Below are 22,875 nucleotides of genomic sequence, written 5' to 3' on the forward strand. Positions count from 1 at the left end.
GACAGCCAGCTCAATCCTCTGGGGAATTCATGGGTGATTTAAGTAATAACAGCAAGGACATCAATTTTATAGTAATAGTGCCTTGTATTTTCTCCAGCACCTCTCCCCAAGGAGCATAAAGCACTTGATAGACTTTCTTTCATCCATTCACACAACATTCCTGTGAGGTAGGGCCAAGGCAGAGATTATCATCACTATTTTACAGATGGGAAAACTGAAGAAAGGGACCAGTCTAAAGTCCCATAGTAAATAGTAATATAGCTGAGATTAATTTCTTGGCTTTGTCCACTAGATCATGCTTCTTTTAAACACAAACACACACAACCAAATTGCAGTAAGGTTGACAGTTTTACAGATAGAGAGGAATCAAGATTAACAGAGAAACAACTGCACAAGTGTCAGCATTGAGCTATAACAAAATGACCAACTCAAAGATAAAACATTAAAGCAGCCGTTTCCACTTTTCCCACAGAAATCAAAGGAATGAGCAACATCCTGAACTTGCCATTATATTCAGGGGAGTGGGAAATCTAGAAAGTCTGGAGGTGAGGGAACCTTAAGAGGTGCAGAGAGGAGGCCCTTGGAAAGGGGAGAGGCTTGGCTAGCAGTACAGGAAATGGCCCGGCAGGTGGCAGCAGAAAGCACAATTATAAATGGACAGAAATCTCTCTAGGATTCCCCCACCCCCATGGAGGGGTGGGCCCCCTGACTTTAAACAGGAAGAGTATTGGGAAGGCAGTGATCGATCTGTGATGTTGTCAAGAGAGAGGCTTGTATGTAGCCTGGGTACTTAGTGTGTATGACTTAGGGAGAACCATTTGTGGTGTGGATTGAGGAGTGGTGAGCCCCAGGGCCTGGGAAGGTGTGGACAACCCCCCTCTACTCCCAGCCTCAGGGACCACTCCTTGAGCCCTACCAAGAGAACTGTGGTGGATGGTCTGTAGCTCACCTTCCTCTCAGGCCCCCTCTTCTCCCACAGCATAGCAGCCAGCACTTGCCCAAATCAACAACTTCCTGTGAGGAAATGATCTGTTAGGAAGGGCTGCTCTGGCCTGGGCCTGGTGCCCAACCCCATGGGGCAGGCACATTGATAGAAGGCTCTTGTCCACTCCTGTGTACTGGTGCTATCCCTAGACCATCCCAGAAGGACCAGAGCTCTTGGAAGCCTCTGAGAAGATTCAGAAGACATAGGATGGATTTTTCTTGATGTCATCAGTGCCTATGAGTGCCTTGCACATATAGCAGGCATTTAATGCATTTTTGTTGAATTAAACTTAATTGAATGAAAGGGGTAAATAGGAACTATGGGGCATATGCCCTTTACAATGACAGTGTAGCCCCAGTTCATATTAATCTCATTTTCTCAGTTAATTCCCAAAATTCCTCTCTCCCTTTTCATACAACCCATATAAAACTGAAGCAGCAGCAATTTTTATTGAGGGACCTAAACTGAAAATAGATTTAGAACATAATTTAAAAAAATAAAACAGCAAAAGTAGCAAAAAAATATATGACCTTTTTTTAAAACTTTTTTCCTTTTTTTTCTTTTTTCTTTTTTTTCAATATATAGCAACTGATGTCTCCCAGCCACTAGGAGCGCCCTACCCAATGGGTATATCTCTGGTAACAACCCTTTTAAAAAGACATGTAAATATATACTCAGATTTATACACTTTGTGTTTTCTTCATAGCTATATACAAAGCCCCAGGATGGGGCTGGGCCCCAGGGCCACAGACTGCCCCCAGCCTTTGCCCTGCCATCCTCTGGTACCAGGTGTGTTTGGTCAGCAAAGCAAATTAGTATTGGAATGAATAAGCCACTAGTACCACCCTTCTGGAGCTGAGGTCACCTTCAATGGGGGCCTGAGGCACTGACTGACTGACCTCCCCATGCTGCAGCCTGAGGACAAGGCACCTGCCACCAACATGTGGGAGGCTAGTAGGTTAAAATAAAAACAGTACCAGAGAGAGCCCAGTTAACCTCCACTTCCATGCCCACTCCTCATTCTCTCTGCCTGCCAGGCAGGGAGAGATCCTGGTCCAAGGTTAAGGGGAATGAAGTAGCCAACTGGAAGTACCTCTTTTTCCCTTTTTCCCAGCAGAGGGGGCCGATATTAATTGATGGAAGGGAAATCAGCTCAGTGGGATAGAGATGGGCAACAAAGGGAAGGCGTTGACTTGTGGGCAGCCAACTCCTGTGGGCAGGTAGAAAGGAAAAAGGAAGGGAGATGAGCCCAACCAAGAGTCAGGGGTAAGGATATCAGTTTGTGGAGTTCATTGCAGGGGAATGTCAGCGCCGTTTGAGTCCCCCATTGGCCAGTGGGGCTGGATGTCGGGGCAGGCAGGGCTCCTCAGGAAGGGGGTCATGGGAGAAGACAGAATCCTCTCCAGAGGAGCAAGTAGAACTTCGGGTGTCTGGAAAGCTGGGTGAATACTGGTCCAGGGGCACTGACAGGTCCAAGTACTCCTATGACAGGTAGAGAGGAATTTCAATGAGCATAGGGCAGGGGAGACGTGACCTTTTTTCTTCTCAAGAAGGTAATACAAATCCAAGGAAATATTAAGAGAAGCAGACATTCGAAGGAATTGGGGGAAAGGAAGAGGGTATTGGGGAAGTTACAAAGGTTTGGAAAATTGAAGAGTTAAGGAGGAAGCTTCTCAACCTTGGATAGAAGCCATTCATCTTGGCTGCTGGTCTTAAGATGTTCCTGTAGCCAAGAGGGGACAACTGTACCTGGTTAGAGGTCAAGGCCACAATTCGATCCAGGTCCTCTACAAGCTGCTTGAAGGTTGGCCTCTGAGAAGGAATCGCATGCCAGCAGTCCCGCATCATCATGTACCTGAGGCAAGGGTTAGGAATGGGAAGTTTCCAGGTGATGAGATCAAGTGGGTTGGGTAGAAGAGGAAAAACAGAATGACTAGAAATAAAAGGGCTTTCTCTGCATGAACCCTGTTATGACCCACCAGCTTCTCCTTCCCCTCATGTATTTTCACTCTCCTCCCACAGCTCCCCCATTTTGGCCCTTGTGCTCACAGTTCATTGGTGCAATTGCTGGGCTTGTCCATTCGATGACCCTCCTTCAGTAGCTTGAAAAGCTCCTCTACAGGCACTCCAGGGTAAGGGGAGCCTCCCAGGGTGAAAATTTCCCACAGCAGCACCCCAAATGACCACCTGTATATCAGCATAGATTCATTGGGTCTATATAGGCACAGAACTAACTAGTGGGCACTGCCACCCAGAGCCTTTTACTTTAATTTTTTTTTAGTGAGGCAATTGGGGTTAAGCGACTTGCCCAGGGTCACACAGCTAGTAAGTGTTGTGTTTGAGGCAGGATTTGAACTCAGGTACTCCTGACTCCAGGGCTAATGCTCTATCCACTGTGCCACCTAGCTGCCCCAGAACCTTTTACTTTAAAGTACCACATACCCAGCACCCTAAACCTAGTAGGTTTCTGAGAATACTGGAAAGTGATTCAGTACTCCCAGACTTGATGTGGCTGCCCAATCCCAAAGTGAGCAGATTCTACCCAAGATCCAGGGGGTTCCTTATCTGAGGGTAGGCAAGACCTCCCTTTGCTCATACCTCTGCATCCCACATTCTAGCAACTACTTCCAACTCACACGTCACTCTGGTGTGTATAGATCCTGTCAAACAGTGCTTCAGGAGCCATCCACTTCACAGGCAGCCGACCCTATGTGTAGTACAGTGAGCATGAAGTCACCAAGTGAAATCAGGGGTATGTGTGTGAGGCAGTAGAGATGTCCAGAGACTAGAGTGAGTACCCACAGTGATTCCCACCATTCCATCTAAGAGTGCAGTTTCTCTGGGGAGGACTGTACTGAGGTTGCAGTTACAGACAAGGTCAACAGAGAAGGCTGAGTAGAAGGGGTAGAGGTTTTCAAGGGAGATGATGAGAGGATGAAGAGCCTTAGTGGGGAAAACAGGCTAGTTGGGATAGAGATGGGAAAAGGGCATCTTCACTTACATTGGTTGTCTTTTTGTAGTAGTCAATGTGATGGATGTCCCGAGCAAGACCAAAGTCTGCAATTTTCATCACATTGTCTTCAGTCACCAAGACATTTCGGGCTGCCAGATCCCGGTGGATGCACTAAAGACGGAAGCAGAGAGTTGAATTCCAGGGTGGGAGGTGGGGAGGCTGTAACAGTTATCAGCTTTATAAACTCCTTCCCTTAGCCCTACGCACTCCCGTTCTTATTTTCATATATCCCATACATCATCCCCCCTCCCCTCTTCTAAAACACTATATATAGTGTCATCCCTGAAATGGCCTCCTCCTTTTACTCAGGCATAACCTGTGCCTTTGCTTCTCCAAAGCCCTATTCAACCCTGACCTTCAGACTTTATATGGAACTAACACAAGCCAAGAAAGGCAATATACAGTCCTGAATGAACAAATGGTGAAAGACTGTGAATAGATGAATGGGAATACAGTGAATAACCTTTGGGAAACATGTCTAACCTCACTAATAATTAAAGAAATGCAGACTGAAGCAACAGGATGCCACTAGTGGGTCTACTCATTTAGCAAAAAATGTGTGTGATCTCAGTGTTGTGGGGAAACAGGTGCCACACATTAGCGGTAGCACCACAGACTGGGGCTACTTTTCTGGAACACGATCTGGCAACACATGACAAGAGGCATAAAACTGGTTACATCTTTTGGCAATCCTGGGAAATTATTGCCACCAGTATTATTACTACCATTTTACAGAGTCACTGATACATAGTGATTTAAAATTTGCAGAGCACTTTGCAAATGTTATTTCATTTGTTCTTTAAAACAACCCTGTGAGGTAAGTATTGTTTCTCTCTCTCTCTCTCTCTCTCTCTCTCTCTCTCTCTCTCTCTCTCTCTCTCTCTCACAGCAATGAGGGTTAAGTGACTTGCCCAGGGTCACACAGCTAGTATGTGTCAAGTGTTTGAGGCCACATTTGAACTCGGGTCCTCCTGAATCCAGGGCCAGTGCTTTATCTACTGCACCACCTAGCTGCCCCCCATTGTCATTATTTCTAATTTACAGATGAGGAAACAGATTCTTAGAGGCAATATGATTTGCTCATGTTAACACAGCTGTTAAGTTTTAGGGCAAGGCCTGAAATGATATATCTCTTGATTCTAATTCCAGTGGTCCAGTGTTCTTTCCACAGTCCGACTGGCCAACAGCTGGGAACTGGCTAGCAGTAGAGACTGACTATTTAAATAGAAGTGCCATGATTATAAAATGACAAATATGAAGAATATGAAAATATGGAAATTTCAGTATTAAGGTGACAAATAAAACTAGGAATACCATATATACACTTATTACACATATATAAAAACACTGGGGGAGGGGAGTGGGAGAGAAGGTGGATTTGATTGAAAACAATTTTAAACCAAATGTGTAAAAAAACTAATAAGAATGGAATATATTATTAAATTTCAGAAAAAAATATGTATAAATTGCTGTTGATTTTTTTTGGTTGTAAAATTAAACACTGAAAACAAAACAAACTGCCATCTTTATGAGGATGATACTGTCTAATTGCAGACTTTCTATTCATTCTCATAGTCCTAGCCTTCATCTTTACCATCCCACAGTTAGGTTTGGTGAAGATGGTATAGTTACATCTTGTTGTCTATGTGTTCATGCGTTTGTATGGTGAAAATAGTGCTGAATTTGAAGTCAGAAGACAGGTTCAAGTCCTGGCTGTTCTGCTAACTAGCTGTGTTACCTGTGTTACTTAACCACTTTAGGTCTGAAGTCCTCCTCTACAAAACGAAGGGGTTGGACTAGCTGATTCCTAAGACCCATTCCAATTCTAACTTTCCTATTTTATGATCTTGAGTAATGTTGCTGGGTCATCTCAGCTGGGTTTGACTCTCTGTGCCCCCATTTGGGGTTTTCTTGGCAAAGATACTGAAATGGTTGGCCATTTCCTTCTCCAGCCCATTTTACAGATGAGGAAACTAAGGCAAACAGGATTAAATGACTTGCCCAGGGTCACACAGCTAATGTCTGAGTCTGGAATTAAATTCAGGAAGATAGGGCTTCCTGACTCCAAGCCCAAGTTCTATATCCCCTGGGCTGTGTAATAGAAATATACACACTTAGATACACAAATTCTGTCTCCCAATTATATCACATGTTCTTTGGGACCATGAACTGTGCATTCTTCTACCCTTTTATCTCATTTAAGTGTTTAATATGGTATATATAGTTGATGCCCAATAAATTGTGACCTGAGAGAATTACTGCATTCTTATTTGATGGGAATCTGATTGAAGGATTAGGTTCATACTTGAAACTTAAGTAGGCTGATTGATATTCTCAAATCAGAACTGGAGCAAGTCACTCCACTCCCCACCCTCTACCCTTACACAATAGCCCATTTGGCCTTAGATTTCACACCTTCTTGGAGGCAAGATACTCCATGCCCCTGGCCACTTGATAGGCACAAGATACTAGGTCCTTGGAGGAGAGCTGCTCTTCTGGGGCATGGCTGGGGTTATAACAGTATTCAAGCCCAGGAGGCCGCCTGGCCTGCAGGTACTCACGAAGGTTGCCCTTGGAGGCATATTCCACAATGACATACAGGGGGCCTGGTAGGCATAAAGAAGAAGGGGCTGGAAGAATTGTCAGTCTCCAGGTCCCATGCCCATCTCCCCCCCCCACCTAAACCCCTTAAACATTTCCATAGAAGTCAGCACTGCTCTGCTTTGCATTGGGGGTTCAGGCCACTGTATGAAGCACTACTCTTCAAAGGAGGCCCAGAATGGTCTTGGACACCCATGAAACAAACTGGGAAAAAATTCTCATGCATGAATAACAATGGACACTAGGGGAAATGCAGTTGTCCAACAGATGAGAACTGGAAGCAGCATACCCCGCCAGCTTACTCCCCCCTCCTCCCCCAAAAAAACCCCAAACAACCAAACAAACAACAAAAACCACCACCACAGCGACCCTAGACAGGCCAAGAGAGCTTTGCTTTTCTAAGCTCCATGAATGGCTAATGCTCACAAATGAGAAATAGCAACATCTCTCTTCCCACCCCTCTCCTCCCTTCTCCCCTGCCTTTTCATTTTCTCTCTCTCTCTCTCTCTCTCTCTCTCTCTCTCTCTCTCTCTCTCTCTCTCTCTCTCTCTCTCTCACACACACACACACACACACACACACACACACACCATGCACACTTAACCAGCAGTCTGAATCCTGCTGATTTTAGGCTGGCTAGGCAATATTATCTCCACTTTTTCCCCAGGAATGGCTAAGACAGCTTATTATTGACATGCCCACATAGATGCTTTCCTAAGTCTGTTCTGACAAGCCTCAGGTCATACCATCCTGTGTGCAGGCCCCCAACAGGTTGATAATGTTCTTGTGTTTCCCAATCATCTTCATCATCTCCATTTCTGAGATGAGGTCTGACAGGTCCTTCTCTGTTGCATCCGCTTTAGATATAAACCAGAAAGACAGGCAGTACTCATTTACTTTTGCGTCTGAGAACAGAACTGGGTACCCAGTGGGCTAAAAAGTCATCATCAATCTTTGAAAAACTCCTTTCCCCCAAGATTTGCTTCTTGTTTTCCCCCTCCCTCATATTCCTACTTTTCTGCCCTATGCATGAACATCTTCTGGATTTGGAGCAGAGACCTATGGAGGTGGGTAAGATGGGGCTGAATTCAGATAAGGAAAGAGATCCAAAAGAATAAAGCTGAGGTGACAATGGGATCTCAAATAATCTGACAACGGCCTAGACCAGTAGCAAATGAAGAACACCTTCTACTAGAGAAACATTCCAAAATATGTCCAGAACAGGAGCAATCACATCAATACACTGTATGTGGGCAGGAGGAAAAGAGCAGCAGATAAGCCAGAATTTTTCTCTTGGTTCAAGGCTTTTATAGCTCTGCTCAGAAAAACACACCGTGGGAAATAGAAGCATCTGCAGTGCAACATGTCACTTACATTTCAGCATCTTCACTGCCACCTTGGTCACTCGGTTGGGTTTGTCCTTATCCAACCCAATTGCCTCTGCCAGTACTACTTGTCCAAAGCAGCCCTCTCCCAGTGGTTTGCCCAGAACCAACCTGTTTGGAAACAGACAGTGGGGTGAGATAGGGTTGTCATGGTGCGGTCCCTGGTGGGGAGGGGGTGTCACCATCCATTGGTCTTATCTAATGCAGAACAATGAAGACAGAAAATTTCCTGGGGACACTTTTTTTTAACCTTTCAAAATAAATCCTAGAAGAAGGGGCCAAGGAAGCTTTTTAGGAAGTGGAGGTTGGAGGATTACCTGTCCCGGGGCAGTTCCCAGCGGGGATCCTCAGGGAGTTCATACTCAGAGACACCTGCCAACATAGGAGTCCCACTGGAAGAAAGGCGTGAAGGCCGAACCAGCAGGACCCCTGAATTCATGGAGGCACTGGAATCAGCAGACACCTATAAAGAAAGAGTGGGGTCACCCTTCTAGGAAGTAGAAAGAGGGCAAGAGGCTGGATAGTTCTGAATCTGAAGGATGAAAAAATTAGTTCCTGCTTAGAGTCAGAATTTCTCATCAGTATCTTATCCACCTATTATCTACCTCTAAGGTGGCATAGGAGAGTGGAAAGAGTCCTGGGACTCCAATGTCAAATGTATACCTAGAGCTGCTACTCACTAGCTGGGTGACTGCATACAATTAGTTTAACCTCTCTGAGCCTTAGTTTCTTATTTGTAGAATGAAGAGGTAGAGTTTAGATAATCTATAAAGGCCCTTATAGTGATAAGGTTTTTGTTTGTTTTTTATCATAAAAGTATTTTATTCTTTTCCAGTTACATGTAAATATAGTTTTCAACATTTGTTTTTATAAGATTTTGAATTCCAAATTTTTCTCCCTCCCTCCCTTCCCTTCCCCCCTCCAAGACAGAAAGCTATCTGATATAGGTTATATATGTACAATCACATTAAACATATTTCTGCATTAGTCATGTTGTGAAAGAAGACTCAGAACAAAAGGAAAAAAAATTAAAAAAAAAAGTAGAAACAGTATAGTTTGATCCGAATTCAGATTCCACAGTTCTTTTTTCTGAATGTGGAGAGCATTTTCCATCATGAATCCTTTGGAATTGTCTTAGATTTTTGTATTGTTGAGAAGAGCTAAGTCTATCACAGTTGATCATTATACAATGTTGCTGTTACTGTGTACAATGTTCTCCTGGTTCTGCTCACTTCACTCGGCATATAGTGATAAGGTTTTATAGCAATCTATCCTATCACCCCAATAGTAATTCTGCCTTTATACCTCAGGAGAGGACTTGGTCCCTGTAAAAAACCTCTTGGCCCACATGAGAGATTCCTAACCCATAAAACATCTCTTCTTCCCAGAGGTATAGCCCACTTCAAAAGCCTTCCCTTTCAGACTTTTCCTCTTACGAAATTCCCACAAAATTTTTGTAAATGAGAAAGTGATCTCAGGATGCATGCTTGCATACCCGCACCTTTGACTTTCCTCTAGGGACTTGTCCCTGGTGTGGTCTTCCACATACACATCTGGGAACCTCTTAGATGTGACCTTCAGAGTCATGGTGGACTGTCTGACCTGCATGCCCAGGCCCAGACAGCACTTAATCCATATATTCAGTTGCGTCAAAGGCTTGAAGTCGGGGCTTTGGAAGGGAAATTAGTGGAGAAAGCAGGGGGTAGAGAGGCTGCATCTCTTAGGGCAGAGGATTTGTAACTCTATCTTGGGAGCTTCGTTGACTTGGCCTCAGAAGTAGGGAGGCAAAGCTGGGAAATGGTAAGGTAAGTTTGGGGTGCAGGATTAGAGAATTGGGGAGCAGAGGAGGAGACAGAGAGGATGCCGGGGATAGGTGGGAGAGAGTGTGAACCCCCCATCTACTTTCTGTTACCTGTCTGCGAAGGGGGATGCTCTTGGCCAGCTTGTGCACAGCCATCTGGCCGTGGAAGTCGCTCTTTTTGGTACCGCTCTTCATCTTGTAGATGATGACGGACCCCACCATGCAGGAGATGAGGAAAGCCCCCGTGCAATAGATGATGATTTCCAGATAGAGAGGCGAGGTCATCACTGCCGGTCTCTCCTCCAGGGCTGAGTCGGTGTGAACAGGGTGTCAGCAGGCACTGGGGGGTACCAGCCTCCTAGGGCCCCAACTCCATAAGAAAAAAATGGCCCTTCCCTATTACCCTTTCCCCCCGGGGGGCTTATAGAACAGAATGGAGGCTGGTCAGACCCTGGCCCCAGTCACTGAATAGATTAGGCGCCTCCCAGCTTTTGAAACTCCCCAAAGACCCTATCAAAATGAACCTAACTGCTGCTTTGCTCTGGGCCCCACACCCAGGAAGGAGGAAGCTCTCCACACGGAGCTGGCTTGTTTGGCTAGCACTGTCCTTCGGGAAACAAGGGATAGGGAAAAGGGCATAGACACATGTCTTGGCTTTGCTGCTGAATAAAGATCTAATTCATACCCCATCTTTCATCCCTATCATATACTAATACCTTCATGTCACATCAAACCAAAATAACAAATGTTTACATCTTCAACTCTGTCCCAATCCTGGACCAAACTCATGTATGTGGATGTAAAAATAAACTCTAGAAAATGTTCTGGAAAGGATCCTCCCCCCACCCCCCAGAAAGTTCCCAGAGACTTCCACATCGAAACTCCCACCTCCCACAACCAGAGGAGGAGAGGTGGGAAGGTCATGCTTATTTTCCCTCTCCATTCTCTCCTCAAACTCCACTTGCACTATTTTCAGCAGTCAGTCTTATGCAATCCTTTTCTCAGTATGGACATATACTGTGCAGCATTTTTTTTTTTAAAAACCCCTGCACACAGTATTACCCGCGGTCCACTGAATCCTGCCCCTCCACACCACACCTCCCCTCCAAATAAACCACTGCATCACAAAAAACACACCCTCAGGGAACTTTTCCCTAGAAAGTCAGGATCCCCAGCCTTGGTTCAACAGGACAGAGCCTGGAACGGAATTTCTCACCAGTGAAGCAGATAACAGGGAGAAGAGTTTGTTTCTTCTCCAGGTCAAGGGACAGAAACAATCAATTGGGAGGGAACATAGGGAGGACAGACAGAACCAAGACAGTCACAACAATAAACATTGAACTCTTTCCTGCTTCTAGCTGACTATTAGCAGTCTTTGCTGGGCCTGTGGTACCAGCATGGGAGGAAATAAAAGGTGACAGCAGTGGCAGCAGTAGCAGCAATGATAGTAAAAATAAAAAGCTTCTAGAAACCCCATGCAAGAGACCTCCAAAGGCAGCAATAAGTGATTCCAACCCCAGGACATGAATCATCCCACCACCTTGAAGAGGCTCCTTCCTTTCCTGTCCAACATCAGGTCACATCTGGCTTCTTGGGGGCTTAGTTATATAGGGAAAATAGGTATAGGCTGTCTGAGAGAGGCCATGCTTAAGATTGCTGAAGTTGGTATGCATATTATGGGAACTGGTTCCTTCAAATGCAGAGAAGATTGGGATAGAAGGATGTCCCTGGCATGTAGTGGTTCTTCCCCTAATGAGGAAGAGTGTCTTCCTCATTTTACAGATGAGGAAACATGTTAGGTTCTTCCCCTTGCCACTTAGGTTTGGGAGGAAAAAGGAAATTAGACATCTGTTGGGGATTCTCAGTCCCAAAGGGTATATTTTGTGTGTGTGCGGGAGGAAGTATCAGATGGAAGAATGGAAGGAGCCTACTCTGGAAGGGCAACCAGCCGCAGGTTAAATACAGACTACAAGCATGCATTGTCTTGGCCAAGGAGAGAGCCAGATGTGGATGAATGGATGGGAGATTCCTGGCTCTTGTGAAACAGGAAAGCTCCTCTCAGCAGAGGGCTGAATTCCCACAGCTGGAGAAAGCCAGGGGTGGCGGTGTTGGTGTTGGTGGGGTACTGCCAAGGCAGGGCATGGGGGCAAGGCCTGGCCTGCTAGTTCCATCGCCACCCCCCCAACCCCTCAGTCTTACTACGGCTTTAGGCTTCTCCAAGACCTGCAATGCATGCTCCCCCCGGTGCCCACGGTAGGGGCAGGACATCGAGAGGAGAAGAAGTACAGTATATACCTTCCAGAACGGTCAGCCATGCAGAGTGATGGGAGAGTCCGATAGAGTTACCCGCCAAGCACGTATACTCCCCCGCATCCTCAAAGGAGACGTTCCTTAAGTGAAGCACTTCCATCTCTTTGTCAGTGGTGTTAACACCGGCCGTCTAAAAGAGATAACAGAGGCAAAATGGAGAAGCACAGGGCGCAAGACCTCCAGGATGATGAGTTGACGGGAGGAAGAGAGGCAAGAAGAAAGAGAGGCAGAAGAAGAAAAGGAAAAATGCTCCCCAATATTTTGTTTTTGCAAAACACAAACCAAAAATCCCAGGCAGCAGTGATACCTGAGAGAGAGAGAGAGAGAGAGAGAGAGAGAGAGAGAGAGAGAGAGAGAGAGACACGCTGAGGTAGAACACTGGTAGACCTATGGAGAAGATGGCTAGTTATCACCCTTCACCGGATGCTGCCACTCCCTGGCCCATTCAAGCATGCTGGCAACGGGCGGCATGGAGAAATGGGGCCTGGTAGGCAGCGGGGGCGCTGTTTGGTTTAATGGAGAGACAGGGTGAGAAGGCACACACGTGAGGAAAGAAGGGTAACTGGATTCATACTCAGCTCACAGAGGCTGGGTGGAGGTGGTGGTATGTGATCTCATCCTTCAGAATGTCCCCCAAACTCTGATCTGACATTTATATCATAATTTTAAGGTTGGTAAAGTGCCATCCAAGCTTCATGACAGCCCCATGGTATAGGTATTATAGCTGTGCATCACACCCATTTTACAGATGAGTAAACTGAGGTTCAGTGAGTTTTTTTTTTTTTAATGATTTGGTCCTGGTCACACAGTAAAGTGGGATCCAAACCCAGATCTTCTGGCTTCCAAGTCCAGTGTCCTTTCCTTTACACCATACTGTCTTTAGTATGATTCATAACACACTAAGAAAGCATACACAAGTATACATACCTACATACATGCACACACACACAGAGCAAAGGAACAACACATAAGGCAAAAGGGCCCATAGAAACCAACATGACACCAAACCAAACCAGCCGCCCATGCCAGGCATTTTTCCATGGCTCTGGGCACCAGAAACACCGCAGGAAAAACAGGGAGAGGTTGGGGCTGGCTTTTCTGTTTGCCCCGGCGGCTTGGGCCTGAACCAAATTCCCGGCATAGGATGGTCCCGTCTCCCGGTTACCTTTTGCCACAGGTCTGGTGACAGTGAGCCACGCAGACTGGCGAGCTTCACCAATATAATTGGAAACCTTACACACATACTCCCCGCTGTGGGCCTCTGTCACATTGAACAGGGTCAGCACCTCCGCATCTGAGCTATTAATCCCCGAATGCTGGAATAAACCAATGACACACCAGTCAATTGGGCAGACATATGTGTTCCTGCCACGCTCAGCCCCTGGCTGGCTACCAGGCAGGTGCGAGGCGCTAAAGGAGAGGGGTGATTTGATTAAAGGAAGTGTGTCATCTTTTCTCATTTTTACACGATAGGATCAGTTTCCCTCAGAGGTCAAGAGAACCTGACTGAAACAAATTAACATAAAAATCCCTGGAGAATGAAATACTAACTACCCCACCAAATCTAATGTTCCTGATTTATTCTATAATCCAAAAATACACATATATATATATGCATATATGTGTGTATGTCTGTATGCATGCATGCATGTATTATGTCAGTTGTTTTTCAGTCATGCCTGACTCTTTTTTTTTTTAAGTGAGGCAATTGGGGTTAAGTGACTTGCCCAGGGTCACACAGCTAGTAAGTGTTAAGTGTCTGAGGCCGGATTTGAACTCAGATACTCCTGACTCCAGGGCCCGTGCTCTATCCACTGTACCACCCAGCTGCCCATGCCTGACTCTTTATGGCCCCATCTGGGGTTTTCTTGGCAAAGATAATGGGGTGATTTATCATTTCTTACAAACAGGAGTAAGTGACTTGCCTAGGGTCAAACAGCTAGTAAATGTCTGAGGCCAAATTTGAACTTGGAGAGAATCTTCCTGACTCCAGGTCAGTGCTACCTAACTACCAATTACATACATACATACATACAAACACACATGTATACATATGTATGCAGTACGTATATATGTATATATTATGTAAATCCTGGGACTGTATAGGAGACAGTGGAAAGAGATGAATGGTTTAAGTGCATATCCACAGTCCCATTTATAGGCAGGACCAGTTTCAGAACCAATGGCAAGGTCAGGCTTAAGCCTGGGACAGATGGGCTGCAGAAGCATGAGGTACATGTAGTTCAAGGACAATATTAGGAACATTTTTAACTTCTGGTGGCTTCCTATTGCAAGATCCATTACAGAGACTTGAGCAATCTCCTCTCTAGGATTAATGAAGAAGCAGGGTTTTAGGGGTGAAGCGGATCTGGTGGAGGGAGGAGGCAGAGAAGGGAAAGGGGACATGATAGGGGGTCAATACTTAGGAGTGAGGGGGAGAGAGAGAGAGAGAGAGAGAGAGAGAGAGAGAGAGAGAGAGAGAGAGCATTTCTGTGGTTGAGAATTTGTAGGTAGCATTTTGCTAGCCTGAACTAGATGCTCTATATGACTGTGCCCTTGCTCCAAGCCTAACGCCCAGAAAGTGACTTCAATTTGGAGGAGGGAGTGGGAAAAGGTCATGGAGAGGCCCTGTCCAAAGACCCAGGCTAGTAATGGAACCAGAATGTCTTATGAATGGCTGGCTCTGAAGCCACAGAAAAGTGATTCTCCCTAGCCTACCTCCCACCTTGCAGCACCCTCCCCCACCTTCCCGACTCTAAATCACCGGGAAGAGGATTTTATCCTCAGTAAGACTGAGGGTGCTTGGAGGAAAGGGAACCTGGGATCAAGAACAGTAAGGAGATTTAGCAAGAGGGTTAAGGAGTCCTTGCTTAGGAGCCACTGCCTCCTTCCTAGACCACAATGCTCACGAAGAGTGGTTCCAAGTCCTGGGACCAGTTTTACCTTTAGAATCTGCACATAGGGCAGGTTGTCTGGGCCAATCTTACTCCCATTCACTTCAATGTGCTTTAGCCACTGGATGTGAGGCTGTGGGTCACTGTACACCTTGCACATAAACTCCACGTTGCTGCCCAAAGCCACCGTTTTATTGGCAGGCAATCCAGCCTGCAGGATGGGCCGGTGAGGTGACCGCTCTACAGAGAGGAAGGGGAAGAAGAGGCAGGAAAACACTAGTCATACGTCAAAGCAATTCAAGACTCATAAGAAGCAAAAAGGGCTGTAGCCTAGACACCATTCCTGACTCACTCATATTCACCAGATCCCCCCAGGGCTAAGTTTAAAGGCACAGCTCCCTAAGCAAAGAACAGGGCCTTTTCACTGCATCCTAATTCAAGGATTCAGGCAGTCAGAAAAGGTTTCAATCCTGCTGGCCCTCAGAAAAAAGACTCAGTTAACTCAGAATAACCAGTTTCTAAGACTGCTAAACTTTTAAGGGCCTGCTTGTTAGATGGTATGTTCATTTCTGGAAGTCTGAAACCAATAAAACACTCAGAAGAAATGATCTTAATCCATCCATGACACACCCCAAGCCCATACCCCACATCTATGTCCCTTTTACTTCCTTTAACCATCTTCTGTGGAAGTGGGAAATGACAGCTTACTACCACCACTGAACAGTCATCGAGCACCTGCTATGTGTAGGAAACTCTGCTAGACACTGGGAGAGCCATGAAGATAAATAAGATACAGTCTCTGCCCTCAAGGAGTTTACGGTAACCCTTGGTAAATATGGAAACCATGTCTTCTACCTTCAGCCTTCCTTCCCCCCAAGCTCCTGATTCCTTGGCCCTTTCCTCAAATGGTCTATTTCTCAAGCCTGTCCCTCATTCTCCTTACCAACAACATCCAGCTGGTAGGTGTGGTTAATGCTGCCATATTCATTCTCTACGATGCAAGTGTAATTGCCTTTATCAGATGGCACCACTGAATCCATTATGATGCTCCAGGTGGCATACCGGACCTGAAAGGAAGTAAGAGGAAACCACTGAGAGGCTGAACACAGAGCATGAAACCAACCCACCACATTAATAGTTCCATCCCTTCAACCCAGAAAATGAATGAGGGTGGGAATAAACAACAACAACAACAATAATAACGATAATAATAATAGATATAGCTCTTCAAGGTTTGCAAAGGGATTGACATATGTTATTTCACTCAATCTGTCACAACAACTCTAGGAGGTAGGCGCTATCATTTTCCCTATTTTAAAGATGATGAAACCAAGGCAAACAGGTTAAGTGGTTTGCCTCAGGTCACACTCCAAGTCCAGTTCTCTATCCACTACAGAGAAACAATCACTCTTGTGATAGAACACAAATGTTTCCTGTGTCCTGACACAAAGGTTTCTGTTGAAATGGGGTGCCATTTTCTGGGTTTTATTCATAGCCCAAGCAATAGTGAAGGGAGTGAAATGTTCCAGTTAGTCATCCCTCTCCTTGGGAAGAGCCTTACTGGAAGTCAGGTAGGAAGCCCATCTGACAGCTCTCCTTGGGGCATACATAGACCTAATGACTCAACTTTTCACCACCCCAATCCCACTTCTCATTCTCCAGGACAGAGCCCTAATGCTCCCTTTCAAATAAATTTATTCATAACACTGGTTATGTGCTCTTCATACTTTCAAATCCAAAGAAAGCATGATATTTCCCCATACTGAATGTGAAATCTAAAGACATATACCAGGGAAACTTATAGGTACCAGTGAGGTTGAAAAATTTCCCTCCAATATTTCTATGTTTTTTATCTTTCTTCTTTGTTTTCCTTGTTTAAGTTATTTAGGAAAGAAAATGGGGGCAGCTAGGTGGAGTAGTGGGTAGAGCACCAGCCCTGGATTCAGGAGGACCTGAGTTCAAATTCAGCCTCAGACACTTAACACGTACTAGCTGTGTGACCCTGGGCAAGTCACTTAACCCCAGTTGCCTCACAATAAAAAAAGACAATTCATCTCTGTGGGTCTCAGTTTCCTGATTTTTAAAATGGAAGTGTTGGACTAGGCGAATTGTGAAGCCCCTTCCAGATTGGAATCTATTCTCTTATTATATTATTCTTATGAAAAGGAGGATAAAACAGGAGAAAAGTGTCTTCTTAACCTAACAGCCACTGCTTTGTGTTTTTTTTTTTTGGTGAGGTAATTGGGGTTAAGTGACTTGCCCAGGGTCACACAGCTAGTAAGTGTCAAGTGTCTGAGGCTGGATTTGAACTCAGGTCCTCCTGACTCCAGAGCTGGTGCTCTATCCACTGCGCCACCTAGCTTCCCCCCCCCACTGCTTCATTTTTTGGGATTTTTGTGGGGGAGTGGGGGGTGGGTGGGCAGTCAGGGTTAAGTGACTTGCCTAGTGTCACACAGCTAGTAAATGTCAAATGTCTGAGGTCGAACTTGAACTCAGGCCCTCCTGACTCCAGGGCCAGTGCACTACCTAGCAGTCCCTTCAGGTTATTTTAAAGGACAAATAGGAATAAGGTGAAGAGAAAACTCCTTCCTTTCTTTCTTCTGCCCCAGCTGTTTATTCCAACCCTGGAGTAAGCTCTCTCTTATATATTCACTCCCTTCTTATTCCTATCAATCAAACAAATACTTATTAGGTAAATACTTCCCTGTACTGTGTTGTATTTGGGGAGGGTACAAACTCATTATCCTTCCCATTAATCCCTCCCCTCTTCTTAACTTTCCTATAATTTATCAACTACACAGGAGTACTCACTCAGAGGGCACCACCATCCTCCCAGTTATTCAGGCTTTTGAAACCTTGTTATCATCCTTGACTCCTCACTCTCTCTCTTGGCACCGCCCCCCCCCCCCCCAGCCAGGCAGTTGTCAAGTCCTGCATTTTGTATCTTTACAACAGCTTCCTTATATGATCCCTGATCTCCTCTCAAACTGTCACCACCCAGGTGTTGGTCCTCATCACCTCATGCCTAGACTATTTAAAAAAAAATTTTTTTTGAGGGGATGAGGCAATTGGAGTTAAGTGACTTGCCCAGGGTCACACAGCTAGTGTTAAGTGTCTGAGGCCGGATTTGAACTCAGGTACTCCTGAATCCAGGGCTGGTGCTTTATCCACTGTGCCATCTAGCTGCCCCTCATGCCTAGACTATTACAACAGCCTTCTGATTTCTCTCTCTCTCTCTCTCTCTCTCTCTCTCTCTCTCTCTCTCTCTCTCTGTCTGTCTGTCTCTCTCTCTTTCTCCTTTCCCCTCACTCTAGCCCATCCTCCACTCAGCTATCAAAATGACCTTCCTAAAGCACACGTCTATGTTCCCCTGCCCTCCCCCACCCATTCTATAAACTCCAGAATCAATATGGAATCCCCCGGATTTTAAAAGCCCGTTCTCCCTTGGTCCACTCTTATACCTTACTCCTCTCCACATACTCTGTGATGCAGCGACACTATACCTTACAAAAGATAGTCCCCCTATCTGGAATTCTCTCCTTCATTTCCATTTCCCAACTTTTCTGGCTTTTCTCCTGTGATGTCCCTTAATGTTGGTGCCTTCCCTTTGTGATTATCTCCAATTTATCCTGCATATCTCTTGTCTGTATATAGTTGTTTTCCTGTTGTATCCCACCCCCACCCCCGTTAGTTACTGAACTCTTTGAGAGCAAGGACTGTCTTTTGCCTTTATTTGTATCCCCAGAACTTAGCACAGGGCCTGGCACAAGAAGCACGGGACTTAAGAAATGCTTGTTGGTTGCTCTCAGAAGCTCCACTTTCGGTTGTCATCCTCCATTCATCTTCCCAACAACCTCCCACATAGCCCCACCTTGTAGCCCCCAATCCGGTGGTCAGGTTTGAATTCCTTGCCATTCTTCAGCCAGCGCAGAGTGGGGTTAGGAGTGCCATTTGAAGGGCATTTGAACTTCACTGTTTTAGCTGCTGGTACCGCATGCAATTTCTTTTCCATCTTTTCTGGTGATGTCCAGTATGGAGCCACGGCTGCCAAGGCCAAGGGTGAACCAAGAGAAGCAAAGGGGGAATCAGCCAGACCAGGAAGCAAGAGTATTGGGTCAGTGCTGTGTGACACGTCTCCCAGGAATGACCATGATGCCAGGCATACTGTCTGGGAAAAGTGACTGGCACTGCCCACTTAGCCCCAAGTGAACTATTCCCAACTGGGTTATTCAGGGGATTATTTCACAGTCCTGCCCCATCAAAGCCCACCATCCTCTGCCATGAGTCTAAGGTAACTAACTGTGCATTTGGGGGCACCTAGTACCCTGCCCCCACCTTTTCCCAGAGACTACTTCATTCTCCCATCAGTCTAAACTACCTGTGGGCACAACTCTCTAACCCTCCCTGCACCCTGACCTGCTCCAACCCCCCAATTTCCGCAGGTAATAAAGTAGGAAACAGTGTCTCACGCGTACGGTTTGGCTTAGTGTTATCTGACTCTTTCTCCTCTGATGAGGAGTCATCATCATCATCATCATCCTCTGAGGAAGGGAGAGCATCTGTGAAGGAAGAGGAAGAAGCATTTGGAGTTATCTCCAAGGAGGGAGGGCGCTTCCCAGACACTCTAAACCACAGCAGCACTGATACCTGGCATCCACAACTGTCCGAGGAGTAGTCTCCCTGCTTGACATAAAGAGAGATGACCCCCAAAAGCCACTTGCCCCTCAAGGAATAACTTCCAATGTAATGTAATAGCAACTGCTTGATAGTTACCAGAAGTTCACATGCCCACTCCTGCCCCCTCACTCAAATTCGTCTCATGCGCTGTCCCTGCCTCCAACCCTAAATCTGCCCTGAAAAACTCACCGTCATCAATTACAGAGGCTACAGCTACTGCCTTTTTTTTTTTTGGTAAGGCAATGGGGGTTAAGTGACTTGCCCAGGGTCACACAGCTAGTAAGTGTCAAGTGTCTGAGGCCAGATTTGAACTCAGGTCCTCCTGAATCCAGGGCCGGTGCTTTATCCACTGTGCCACCAGCTACTGCCTTTTAATGCACATGGTGACAGATGTCAACCATCTCTCTCTCCTCCCTAATCTTTGTGGGTTTTTTGTTGTTGTTGTTGTTTTTTGGCAGAGCAATGAGGGTTAAGTGACTTGCCCAAGGTCACACAGCTAGTAAGTGTCAAGTGTCTGAGGCCAGATTTGAACTCAGGTCCTCCTGAATCCAGGACTGGCGTTTTATCCACTGCACCACCTAACTGACCCCTGCCCTGCCTTTCTTGAAGGCAAAAAGCTCACTTCATACCAATGCCTCTGACAATACCACCTCCCAACAAGCACATCCTGAGCAGGATCCAGAAGAATCTTCAACACAAAACCTTTCAGCCCCACCCACCCTGGTCAGTTTCATTTGCCAATAACCATCCAAGGTTAGGTCAGATATTTTCCCAACCCCTCCTGGTGCTTCAGAGCAGAGTTGATGACATTAGGACACATGTATCCCTGGGTAGCAGCCTGTTTTCAATGATGCCTGCTGCCTAGGAGGTACAAGCCCATGTTCTTGAGAATCATGGATGGTTCACAGAAGTCCTTGTCATACCCCCTTGGGCCCTGCTTTGGTGAAAATCCCACTCTTGCACCTTGACAGTGGAAGAACAGTGGCCTCTAAAGAGGCCAATGCCACGGAGCCCTATGGTTCCCTGCAAAATAGCTCAGAAGGAAAATGGTCACAGGTGTTCTTCTAGCTTAGCAGGGTAAGGCTGTGCATGTGCATGTTCTTCTGCACTGTCACTCATACAGCTCCATTGAGATGGGGTGATTGTACTATGTGTATCAAGGCTGAGGGATGTCAGCTGTCCAGTGAGCAGCTGAGTACCATCTGGCACCCTGGACATCTGGGCATGCCGTGACAGTGAGGATGCGGTGAGATGCTCCCTATTTAGGAGCAATCAGCTAGTGTTCTGGGGAAGATCTGGAGCCCCCTAGGTCTTCTCAATGAGGCTCTCATCACCCGAGAGCTAAGCCAGGCAGTGGGCAGGCGGGCAGCAAGGTTAGTGGGCAGCGGCTCTGAAGCAGAGTGGGGAGGGGTGCGGGAAATCATGAAAGAGTAGGGGAGCATCACCTCCCCATGAGACTATCAGAGAGGTGGGGAGGTGCACTGCTACCAACCTGAGACATTGACGGAGAAGTAGGTGATGTCGCTGCCTGAGGGGCTGTTGGTCACACAGGCGTAGAGCCCGGAATCCGAGGGGACGGCATCCCGCACCTCTACCTCCTCCCCCGTGATGCGGGTGCGGTTGCTCTCCACCAGCTGCACCCCGTCCCGCAGCCAGTTGATGCTCTGAACATCTTCCCTTAGCCGACAGCGAAGCTGCAACAGGTCACCAGGGTGCGCCAGAGAGGATTCCACTTCCACAGGGGCTCCCCAGGGCAGCGCTGCCGCCACCCGCCACCCGCAGAGGCAGGAGGGATAAAGAAGAGGAGGGAAGAGACAGGGAAAGGGGGAGGGAAGAGACAAAGGGCATTACACTAGCTGAGTATGAGCCATGGCATCCAAGGTACCACTAGCATGGGGACCACAGAACCGAAAGGGTGGCAGCTGAATGTGGGGACTGGCAAAGGGTGGTCCAGAATCCCCTTCTCCACCTCTTTCCCAACCGACTCTCTCATAGAATATAGGAAGAAAAAAGCAGAAGTTAGAAAGCAGCTGCGGCAGCATTAAGCATTTCATTTCACGTTTCATTTCCCTCAATCCTAAAGGAAAAGGCTAGCTATCCCAGGCCCTTCCTCCCCGCCCCCCACTCCCCCCCCCCTCCGCCCCAACATCCCTCTGCAGTCAGGGTATCTTGTCTGCCTACACTTATTGGCTGGCCGTCAGCCAAAAACAGTCACTTCCTAGAGGACACAGCCCCCCAGTTCCCTTTCCAGCACTACCTTGTTCTTGTCCCATTCCCTGATGAATGCCGAACACACCCTGCTCCAAAGAAAGGCATTGCCCATCTTCCTAACCCCCGCCCCCCTCCCAATTTGAAGTAGGCGGCTTGTTAGCCGGGGGCGGGAGAATGCTTAAATAATTCGTAGAGTGCAGGGTCTGGCACACAAGGCAGTCACTTCTGTGAGAGTGACAGCCCAGGGAGAGGTCAGCCCAGGAAAACCTCCAGTTAACAGGTGTCGGGGCCCGAGGATTCCTAGCGTTCTACAACATTAGAAACAGAGGCTCGCAGCTGCCGCAAAGCCCCACACTTGCCTGGCAGCATGAGGCTGCCGTACACAAAGGTCCTTTCTCCTCATCCTATCCTTCGGGCTTACTCTCGCAAGCTATCTTCCCCGCCCCCGCCCCCACCCCCACATCCACCCCAATCCTGCTCTCCTCACCCACCTCTCCTCCCAGGAGACACAACGGAGCTGATTGCTGAAAGGGCTGGCCGTGGCAGCTAAGGTTCCCTCATGAGTTCCTACAGCCTCTCTCAAACACCCCTCTAACTCCTGCCCTTCACTACACACACGATATAGATATACCGAGAAATGGACATGACTGGTCCTCTGACAACACTATGACACTCCCTCAGTCCCTTTCTTCAATTTGGACGTGAAGTGTCCCTTTCCTTCCTGCAAGTTAGATCCCTCTTCCTGTCCAGCACCCTAGTCTAGGTTTTGAACTCAGCACACTACTCACTCTTCCTGATTCACTCAGGAGCTGAACAAACCTGCTTTGGGTGTTTCTACCTTAGCATGTACCACAAGTCTCTCCCCATAGCTATGGCGTCTGGACTCTGGGGAGTCCAGGCTAAACCCTTTGCTCAATCCACCCAACACTGAGAACCCAAATAGCAGCTCGATTATTCTCCAATACTCTCCTCCTGCGGCAGAGGGTCAAGGGAAATTT

At 46.8% G+C, this 22,875-nt stretch overlaps 1 protein-coding gene across 11 annotated transcripts in view; it reads right to left on the reverse strand.

The window, feature by feature from the left end:
* Positions 1–83: 83 nt before the first annotated feature.
* The window catches only part of FGFR1 (fibroblast growth factor receptor 1), a 75,653-nt gene continuing 52,861 nt past the window's right edge, over positions 84–22,875 (reverse strand). For 4 of the 11 annotated variants that reach the window (XM_043983292.1, XM_043983298.1, XM_043983293.1 and 1 more), the window contains 16 exons: positions 21,159–21,425; positions 19,459–19,548; positions 18,861–19,033; positions 15,933–16,056; positions 15,039–15,229; positions 12,081–12,225; positions 9,891–10,093; positions 8,302–8,447; positions 7,974–8,095; positions 7,346–7,456; positions 6,414–6,604; positions 3,987–4,109; positions 3,622–3,692; positions 3,035–3,172; positions 2,735–2,840; positions 84–2,467 (listed from right to left, as the gene is read on the reverse strand). In XM_043983292.1, the coding sequence (XP_043839227.1) occupies positions 2,291–2,467; positions 2,735–2,840; positions 3,035–3,172; positions 3,622–3,692; positions 3,987–4,109; positions 6,414–6,604; positions 7,346–7,456; positions 7,974–8,095; positions 8,302–8,447; positions 9,891–10,093; positions 12,081–12,225; positions 15,039–15,229; positions 15,933–16,056; positions 18,861–19,033; positions 19,459–19,548; positions 21,159–21,425 (2,378 nt within the window). In that variant the 3' untranslated portion in view covers positions 84–2,290. The remainder of the gene's footprint in view (positions 2,468–2,734; positions 2,841–3,034; positions 3,173–3,621; positions 3,693–3,986; positions 4,110–6,413; positions 6,605–7,345; positions 7,457–7,973; positions 8,096–8,301; positions 8,448–9,890; positions 10,094–12,080; positions 12,226–15,038; positions 15,230–15,932; positions 16,057–18,860; positions 19,034–19,458; positions 19,549–21,158; positions 21,426–22,875) is intronic. The other 7 variants (XM_043983296.1, XM_043983299.1, XM_043983297.1 and 4 more) reach the window with 6 other exon arrangements.

Source organism: Dromiciops gliroides, chromosome 2 (assembly GCF_019393635.1).
Source record: "Dromiciops gliroides isolate mDroGli1 chromosome 2, mDroGli1.pri, whole genome shotgun sequence".
Lineage (NCBI taxonomy): Eukaryota > Metazoa > Chordata > Mammalia > Microbiotheria > Microbiotheriidae > Dromiciops > Dromiciops gliroides.